The sequence below is a fragment of the Diuraphis noxia genome, unplaced genomic scaffold, assembly GCF_037042655.1.
Source record: "Diuraphis noxia isolate RWA-SAM2 unplaced genomic scaffold, SU_Dnox_SAM2 contig0001, whole genome shotgun sequence".
Taxonomy (NCBI): domain Eukaryota; kingdom Metazoa; phylum Arthropoda; class Insecta; order Hemiptera; family Aphididae; genus Diuraphis; species Diuraphis noxia.
The window spans coordinates 1,565,861-1,575,955 of NW_028301711.1; the positions used below are offsets into that span (position 1 = coordinate 1,565,861).

The 10,095-nt window shown below is 28.2% G+C and overlaps 2 protein-coding genes across 2 annotated transcripts; both read right to left on the reverse strand.

Moving 5' to 3' along the window:
• Window positions 1-1,884: 1,884 nt before the first annotated feature.
• LOC149059219 (zinc finger MYM-type protein 1-like) lies at window positions 1,885-3,963 on the reverse strand. Its single transcript, XM_089223135.1, has one exon. It carries the CDS (start codon window positions 3,961-3,963, stop codon window positions 1,885-1,887), a length of 2,079 nt encoding a protein of 692 aa, XP_089079261.1.
• A 2,819-nt stretch (window positions 3,964-6,782) lies between these two features.
• On the reverse strand, window positions 6,783-8,676 carry LOC149059220 (uncharacterized). The gene is made up of 4 exons (XM_089223140.1): window positions 8,622-8,676; window positions 8,156-8,407; window positions 7,695-8,078; window positions 6,783-7,630 (listed from the first exon to the last, which is right to left on the reverse strand). Exons 1-4 carry the CDS (start codon window positions 8,674-8,676, stop codon window positions 6,783-6,785), a joined length of 1,539 nt encoding a protein of 512 aa, XP_089079266.1.
• Window positions 8,677-10,095: the final 1,419 nt, after the last annotated feature.

Consider the following 10,095-nt stretch of genomic DNA (forward strand, 5'->3'; position numbering starts at 1 on the left):
ACTGTTTATTTTTTTTCGAACGTACTTAATAAGGAAAGGAATATAAATGTCAGGAAGAAAATGCTCTTTTGCTAATTGCAAAAATGCACACAGAAGTTCAAATAAAGGGTTACGTTTTCATACATTTCCATCGAATACTGATTTAATAAAAAAATGGATTATTAATTCTGGTATGTATTTAGATGTATTTATTTATCAACTCATTATTTATACGAATAATCTTAATGTATACTTAATGATTAATAATTGCTAACCAGTAACCATACTATCATAATATTTTTAACAAGTAATTATTTTTATTCGAACTACGATTTACTTAAATCTATCTACTTAGATTAAGATTTTTGATTCACAATTTTCCTTTTAGGGAACATTGAGTTGGACTTACTAAGCCCAAAACAGTTTAAAAAAAAGTTTATATGCTCAGAACATTTTGATAAAGACCAATATAGCAATCAAAATGATGTTAAATCGAGACTCAATGCTAATGCTATACCCAAAAAGAACTATGAAGGTAAATTTACAACACCCCCCCCCCCCACCAATATATTATTTTTTAAATACTGCATTTAAATAAATTATTTTATTATAATCTAGTCAAAAAAGTTGATGACCCAGTTTTAAAGACAACGTTGGACACTAATTTAAGCTCACCCAAATCTTGGAGATGGAAAATCTCCAATGCTTCTGAAATAAAAGCACATGCTAATAGTAATGTCAACGAAATATTGGATACGACTCCGACTAAGTTTAAAAAAGCGGGTAAGTAGATGTCGCTTTGCTGTAGAGTAGGTTACTATATAGAAGATCAATATAATCAGTGGCGTATACACACATTTTGTGTGGGGGGGGGGGGGGGTCAGAAAAAAAATTTAAACCTATCACATTAAAATAATAAATAACAAAATATAGGTAATTACACTATGTCCCAAAAGTCCCGTATCACACTTAATATCTCCATGTAAAATCATTATATTTAAACGCGGTTTTTTTTACAGTACTAAGTATAAAAATTTTGATTGAATTGCATAAAAATATAAAATTCATTTTTGTTCTTTTAAAAATTAAAAAATTTTCAAAAAAATTTTTACGCATTTAAGAGTTTAAAATTTTTAAGATGCCATTTTGTTGAACATATTTTTTAAAACAGTTCAAAAAAAAAATTAAATAAAAATTGACCAAGTTAGAGCAAGTTATGTTTTTGAATAATTGTAGTAAAAAAAATCAATTGTTTCACATTTCAATAATGAAATATCTAATTTCAGCACACGACAATAATTTTACATTCCTAATTAATGTTTTGATTTGAATAGAAATAAAAATAGCCGTGTTATATCGATTGCTAAACAGCAGGGACGGCCTGGGAGAAAAATTCAGGCCGGGAAAATGTATTACACCAGGCCACATTTCAATGTTTACGGCATAGGCGTTAATATAAGGGAGGACAAAGTTATATGAGGTTTTACCCCCCCCCCCCCTCACCAACACTACAAATTAATTTTATAATTATTTATTTACCTAACCTTTTAGACTTAAGATTATAATATAATATGTAAGAGGACATAAAAATAATAAATGGACCTTTAATCAGTATCAATATTTTGCGACTGTTTATCTCAATTCAATTTTTAAGCCTAAAGGCCTATATAGTTACACCTATATGTATATATTCTCTTTAAACAAATGAAAAAAAAAATTATTTAACCATTTATTTAACATAATTTTAATATATAAATAAGCAATACTATGCTTGAATTTTCTATAACAAATCATAATTTATAAATATGATATACGCCTAATAAACAAACCAAAAAGAATATAAAGTAATTAAGCTTTTATAATTCATTTTATGTTTTAAACATAAATAATAAGTTAATACAAATTTTAAAGACATGATGAAAGAAGATTACTTTTTTGTGACAGTAAATCAATTATTTGATCATTATCAATATTTACCAACATTTCTTTTCCAACCGACATTAACATAAACGCTTCAGTATTTTCATTACTAAGTTTACTTCTTAACCGATTTTTTATATATTTTAAGGTAGAGAAAGATCGTTCACAAGCAACTTGGGTAACGGGCAGACACAATAAATACTTATAAGCAACTGTTAATACTTGATAAGCGTTACTATATAAATTGTATTTTATCAGTAACTTGTAACAACACAGTGTACAGTTTCTACAACTATTACACATAACTTGACTTATTTCATCAGAGACACCTTCCAAATCATCCTCGTCATTTTCAAGTTCCCAATTTAATATTTCATACTCATCTGCAATCGACATTTTTAAAAATTCCCAGTTATTCGAAAAACTTATTAATTCTCCATGAATTTGATTATAAACTTCATCTTCAGTTTTATAGTTGGTAAATTTCAATATTTTTTTTGATAAAGTCTTAAAAGCTTGATGTGGTAATTTTTTCTTATGTGCTAAAAATTGTATAGGTGACAAAAGAGCCAAGTCTGTCAGCAATTCACTATTATTAGTAAATCTTGATTTCATACTTTCAATAACTGTATCCATTACATAGTTATGTACTTCAACTGTAAATTTTTTTTCAGCATCTTTTATGGGATCATCATCCAAATTCTCACCAGGCATTTTTTTTTTTTTCCTAAAACGTGTTACTTCAAATTGTTGTTGTATACATAGCATATTTTCTTCATCGTCCATAATTTGGTCTATTTTATTGTTTGCCCACTCAATAAATTCATTACTTGTTTTTTTAATGTCTTCCATTCCACGCCTAAATGTTTCTAATTGTTTTAATGCTGCCTTTACTAACTGTTGGCATTTGAGTAAATCTATGCCACTAGTTTGGAGATATTTTGACAGTGGGCCAGTTATACTAAAAATTCTAGAAAAAATATGTGCTATCAAGATGGTATCATACTTTAAAAGTAAATTTAACAAATTATTTGCCTTTAATCGGACATCAGGATTGAATTTTTGGTTATTAGTTATTTTAGAAAATGCTACAATGAGGCATGGATACATCGAATCCGTTGGATTTTGGTATTTACCGAAAATGTGTTCAAGAGCGGTTTGGTTTGACCACCATCGAGTTTCACCAATTAATTGTAATTTTTTTTGATTTTTCTTTCCAAATTCCTGTAAGCTTATTTCACGCCATACATCCATTCTCAGATACGATTCTTTAAAGAACTGAGCACATTTGCTGAGTAATCCAAATAATGATGCAACTAAAAGAGGATTTTTAGTTGCATCACATAGTACTAAATTTAATATATGACTATGACACCATACATGCACTTGATTAGGGGATGATTTTGTTAAAAATGATGTCATTCCTTTGTACTGTCCTTGCATATTAGCAGCCCCATCAGTCGAATTTCCAATACAATTTTCTACATTAATTTCCAATTTTTGAAGAGTGTTCAAAAGAAGTTCTGACATTCCTTTTCCACTTGAATCATGACATGGTTCAACAGCTACCAACTTTTCATATACTCTATCATGTAAAACATATCTTATTACAATAGAACATTGGTCAATTACAGTTATGTCTTGCGTTGTATCTATAAGAATAGAAAACATTTTTGATTCCTTAACTTCTGTTGCAATTTGATTTGATATTAAAGAAGAAGTTATTGTTATAATAGATTGTAAAGTATTTTTTGATAAAAACGTTAACAAATTTCCACGTCCCTTCTTACCAGCAAGAAACTTTGTTTCACTTTTAGTAATTATGGTATTGAAGTGTTCATTTATAACTGGGTCATATTTACTTAGTAAAATCATTATTTCTAAAAAGTTTCCGTGGTCTAATATTTTATTGTTTAAAGAGTGAGCACCTTCGTTTCTGTTGCCTCTATAGCTCAACCCTCTCTTGCCAATCAACTTTAAAACATCTATGATCCTTTCCAAAATAAGTCTATTTTTTTTAACATATTCTTTTCTTTTATTGTTTTGATTGACTGTCAACAACATTTTAATGTCTCTATTCTGTGATTTAAGAAAAAAAGCTTCTGATGAGTGACTATGTATTGTAAGAACATATACTATTATAAAATATAGATAGTACTATTTTATTTTAGTTTATAATTCAGTTTTAATAATCAACTAAAATAAATTCTACTAAATTATAGAATGCACTTATATTCATTATAGGTAGTGACAATTAGAGTATTCAACATAAAACTTTTTTGCTTTCAGTCAAAATTTAACAAATACAAATGTTTGAATTAATTAATAATTACCATTTTCATTCATTTTTTCAATTTCTCTTTCATTTTTTTCTAAAATACTTGGTACAATTTGATTTAAATTGGGTGAATCATTGTTAAAACTTTCTACATCATCCAATCGTTGGCCATATATGATACATAAATATAAAGATAAACAAATAAATATAAAAGTACTTATGTAGGTACTTCTAAGTTCTAGATACAGTACTAGGTTCATATACTAGATCATTATATTTTGCTTTGACACCTGTCTCCTATTTAAAAAATGATCTACACACCACCGTCCACCTACTTGAGAACTTGGCTATACACTATTTATTTAGTTAACTAATCTCAAACAGTTAACTAATTATTACATAACTATTTAGATGACTAGATTACAAACTAGAGTACTTTTAAAATGTAATAGTTAAATAAATATATACCTACCTGTAGTATTCATTGAAAAAAATGAATTTAATTTCGCACATTTTTTCCCGACTTCCAATAACTGTTTTTTCCTTTTTTCTTTTTCTCGAGCAGCTCCTCCTTTTCTTTTTACAGGTTTCATATTAAATAAAAACGATCAAACAAAAGGTATTGTATAATATAATATTATAATATAACAACGTAATTTGTTATTTGTAAACGTAAATTTTTAATATTTTTATCAAATAAGTACTAATGTATTATTGCACAAAGCACAAATGTAACGCACGTTTCCTAGTTCCTATTACAATTTACAGTCTATTACGGAGTCTATTCATGATGAAGAGCTCAAAACGCAAATGTATCCATACGACTAAAGACCGTTTAAGCAAAATTAATAATGTAGGGAAATAGCTGATGACGTGTAAACAAGTCTCATAATATTATAATAATGTAATAATTGCTATCGGTTATCAATATAGTTGGATTGGACTATAAATAGAGTAGATGGGTGGCGTATGGTGAATACAACCCCGCGCACTCCGGACCTGCATGCATTCGTGTGCGTGAGCGGGAAGCCCTCCAACAAAACATAATATACAATACTATAATGCGTTTATGCATCCCAAAATAAAATATCCATGTTAAATGGACAATTCTAGTTATTACTTATTTGTAATTAGTTATAAAATATTTACAATTTACGGTGTTCGAATCGAGATTTTTCTATTGTAGTATAGTTTACAAATATAATAGTATAAAAAAGTTAAAAATAATGTAATTCAGCCGTTGAGCCATCAGGCCAATAATAAATCCCAATAGGTCAGGCCACCGGGAACCTCCCGGTATCCCGGTGGGTCAGGCCGTCCCTGCTAAACAGTGAAATTGGTTACCTATTTTCAAGTATTTTAATTATTATGAAGTGAAATATCATAATTTCAGGTTCACTTCATGATAATTAAAAAACTTAAAAATAGGTAACCAGTTTCATTGTTTTACATTTTTTTACTACAATTATTCAAAAACATAACTTGCTCTAACTTGGTCAATTTTTATTTAATTTTTTTTTAACTGTTTTAAAAAATATGTTCAACAAAATTGCCATTTTAAAAATTATAAATTCTTAAATGCGTAAAAATTTTTTTGGAAAATTTTTGAATTTTTTAAAGAAAAAAATTAATTTTATGCCATTCAATCAAAATTTTTATACTTAGTACTGTAAAAAAAACCGCGTTTAAATATAGTGATTTTACATGAAGATATTAAAGGACAAAGCGTAACCATAAATATTTAAATTTGCGTTTAAATAATATAATAAAGTATAAAATTAATTTATTAGGTGTATTATAAGTTCTATACTATATTAGTATATACATAATAAATTAAATACATGCGAAATATAAAATTGAAAATTGTCGAGTGAAGCGAGACATTTTTTTTTTTGTAATAATTATTTATTTATTTTTTTTTTTATTAGAATATTTACAATCTATGTTACAATAGGCATAATAAGCAAATTTGAACAAATACATAAATTTATTTTTACAACATGAACACATGAGGAGGGAGGCCATCCAGTGATAGAACCCAACGTTATTTAAATAATTATTATATAATAATATATTATATCGGTCTGCTGAATTTGGTTTTGGACTTCCTACTAGTTGATAGCATGCCTTTCAAAAAGTTGAAAAGACGCCCCTGAATTAAACAATTATAGTAGGTTTAAACAATTTATTTAATTTTTTCTCGATGTTTCCTTGTAATGTGCTAACACTAAGAACACTATTTTATAAAATTTAAAAAAAAGACAAATGGGGGGATCTGACCCCCACATCCCCTCCCTTATATACGCCCCTGGATATAATGGATGGTGTTAAATTTGAATTCAATAATATATCATTGTATACGAAAAACGATTCTGAAAAAACCGGCGAACATCCAATGTCTAATTTCAAACGATCATAAAGATTTAGTTTGACTTTCTGGGAAGTTTTTTTTTCTTTAAAAAAGGTAGAAAAACTTATGGAGAATCTCTTGTCAAATTTTAAAATCTTAGACACTAACCAAATTTTTTTTATGAATTTCTAGATAAAAAAAACTGCGAAATTTTATGATTTGTACGTATTTTTTTCTAATTTCGAACTTTAGACGCTAATAAAAAACAATCCTTGAATAATATTTCTCAAAGTACATTCCAAACCTATTAGTATCATCATCATCCTTCAAATCTCGTAAGACATTTTCGAGGTAACTATAAAATTGTTCTATAGATGTGGTTTGTAAAAGGATTCTTAATGATTTGTAAACTAATGCTTTCTTTTCGGGTCCTCCACTGATTTTACATAGATTTTGTCTCCAGTTTTTGTCTACATGCCATGTACACAATAGTCTGTGTTCAACAGATCCCATAACAACAACCCATGCATTATAGAACGCTGGAGCATCATCAGTCATAAATACATTGCAGTTAATAACACCTACTTTATGCTTAATTATATTGAAATATAATTGGAAAATTATCTCATCAGATCGATTTGACAAACAGAACGCAACTGGACAACCTGATCCAAATTCATCAACAGTTACAATAGTATATAACTGAATATCATATGCATTTGTGCCATGAGTACCATCTATACAAATTTTATTGTGGCCGAATTTTTTTAATTGTTCTACTTGAAAATTTGTCATTAAAATGATTGTAAAATCTTTCTTATCCAAGACTCCTTGTTCTCCGTTCCAATCATTCTCATCTTGGCCTTTGTAGTATAAAACAGGACATTGTTTTTCTAATGTCTTCATCTCTTCAACCCATAACTTTATACTAATTGCATCGTTTTCGTGTTTTTTTGTAGCATAATCAATATTGAAGTCTCGTGAAATGTTATGCAGATCTTTACGGTCCAAAAGGAGAGATCGTTTTAAAGTATCATCTGTCACTTCTTGATCACGAATTGAATCTATAATATGTGCGAAAGTTACTCCTTCTTTCAATTTTGCTGAAAAATAAAAATTATTGGTTAGTTAAAAATAATAGTTAGTAAAAATAATTAAATTAAATGCATAATAATTTAAATAGGTATATAATATGTATAGTAATACCAACAATTTTTGTTCTGGTTTCTTCGTCAATTCTAATTCTATCAATTTCATGATCATGGCCATAATGATTTTCCCAAAACTTAACGTTAACTGTCCCTTCATGTTCTATATATGTAACTTTCATCATTGATGGACAAGTTCCATCTATTTTATTACTTCCCATGAATTTAGTTTCTCTCGCTTTCTCCATTTTTTCTTGGTTTTCATTCGTACTACCACAGTTATATGAACGATGACAATAATAATATTGTCTTCTACATCCATCATGAAATTTTGACATTGCTCTATCCTTAACAAACATTGAAAAACTTTTTTGTTCTTCTCTTCTCTTCCATGTGTCAAATTCTGTGATTAAAATTTTTAATGATTTTTATTTGTAAATAATAAAAAATAAATAAACGAATAGTATTCACAATTATTACCTGGGATGCTTAGAAATTTCATTTCTTTCACTTTTTCAGTAAATCCATGTATTTGAGATAAGTGAATATTCAATTTAGCATAGGAGTACAAAGGTTCTTTACATTCACTATTAGGACAAATTATTCTAGTTTCTTTCTTCTTTCCTTCATTATCATTGGTTTGATGAAACTTTTTGATATGTGTATCCAACGTGTTTTTAGTTTTAAAGTATTTGTTGCAAATATCACACAAAAAATCGGTAAACACTGGTTCTATGTTATGAATATTCCGTAAATGTGCGTTCAGATTTTTTTTTGTGTAAAGTTTTTGTCACATATTGAACATTTTATTTCAAATTCCATTATGGTAAATAAAAATAAAACAAAATCACAAATATAATTTGAAAACAAAATAACCAAAGAATTTATCTCAGTAAATAGCGCAGTCAAGAAATGATTTTTAGACTTAGTGGGTATCTTGATAAACTTTCTACAAATAGATAGTGAGTGCTTTGGGAATTCAATGGGATCTTGATAAACATTCTACAAATAAATGTAAAAATTATCTGGGAATTCAATAATTGAAGTTTTATATATAATATAATTCATAATAATATAATGTAATATAATATATTTAAAATTTGGCGGTAAAATTATTCAATCTATGATAACAGCTGATTTGGTAAAAATGTATTGATAAGTGATAACGCAGCCAAAAATTTTGCTGTGATGAGACACTCGTTCTCTCGCGGACACTAAAGGTGTGATTCCTTAGAACGCGTCTAGTGACGCGCGACCGGCGCGGCTGACGGGGCGCGATTCTATTTTTGGTCGCGTCAGGACTTCTTTGCCTATTTTTAAATGTAGCCGATTCCCTACAACGCGTCTGCCGCGCGCGACTGTCATGCGCGTCTATAGCCGCGCGACTCTGACCGCTTCAGAGGCAGTCGAGACGCGGTCGCGCACGTGTTTTAAAATATATAATATTGTATAAAAATGTCTTCTAAAATTACATTTTCATCTGAAGATGATAAAACACTTGCGGAACTTGTTGGATACCACCCTTGTCTGTATGATTTAAAACATACTTTATATAAGGACCAAACAGTTAGGGAAAATGTGTGGAAACAGATCTCAAATGAAGTAAACAAGCCAGGTATTATTAAATGATGTTATATTATATTTAATACTATATATATTTGATTATATTATTATTACGAAATAGTATATTACACTTATATTATATAATATAATATTTTATTATATTATTATTATTAAATAGTATATTATATTATACTAATTTCATACTATTTTGTCTATACTATAATTGAGAACGTACATTTTTAAAATTAAATTAAAATTAATATAAACGTAATGCTATACAAAATTAATAATCAAACTGAATTTATAACTAAATATAGTCATTAAAGATAAAATATAATCAATAAGTACCTACTTTGATATAAAAAACATATTTAAAAAATAATGTTTAATACAAATATTGTTCTGTTAAACATAAGACATAACATAATATTATCGTTTTTATGAAGTATCTGTTCTTAAAGTATGATAATTTTGCCATGGGACCGTACCTTGTGGGGAATTGAAAAATTGTTTGAACTCATCTCTTACCATAAAGCCTTCATAATTACCATAACCTCCCGTACGCTCAAGTTGAATCATATTGTTCGGAGGAGAATCATTTGGATCATAATTATATGTATAGTATCGTTCTGTTGTATTCTTTATTTTATATTGGTTACGTAAAAGATTATGTAGGCAGCACGCAGATAACACAAGGTGATCAACAGTTTGTGTTTTTAGTGGAATAGGGGTGTAAAAAACTCTAAACACCTGACTCAGAAGTCCAAAACTATTTTCAGTAGTTCTTCTAGCCCGTGAAAGACGATAATTAAAAATTTTTTTCTCACTATCATTTCTGGATTCAATTTTCGAGTATG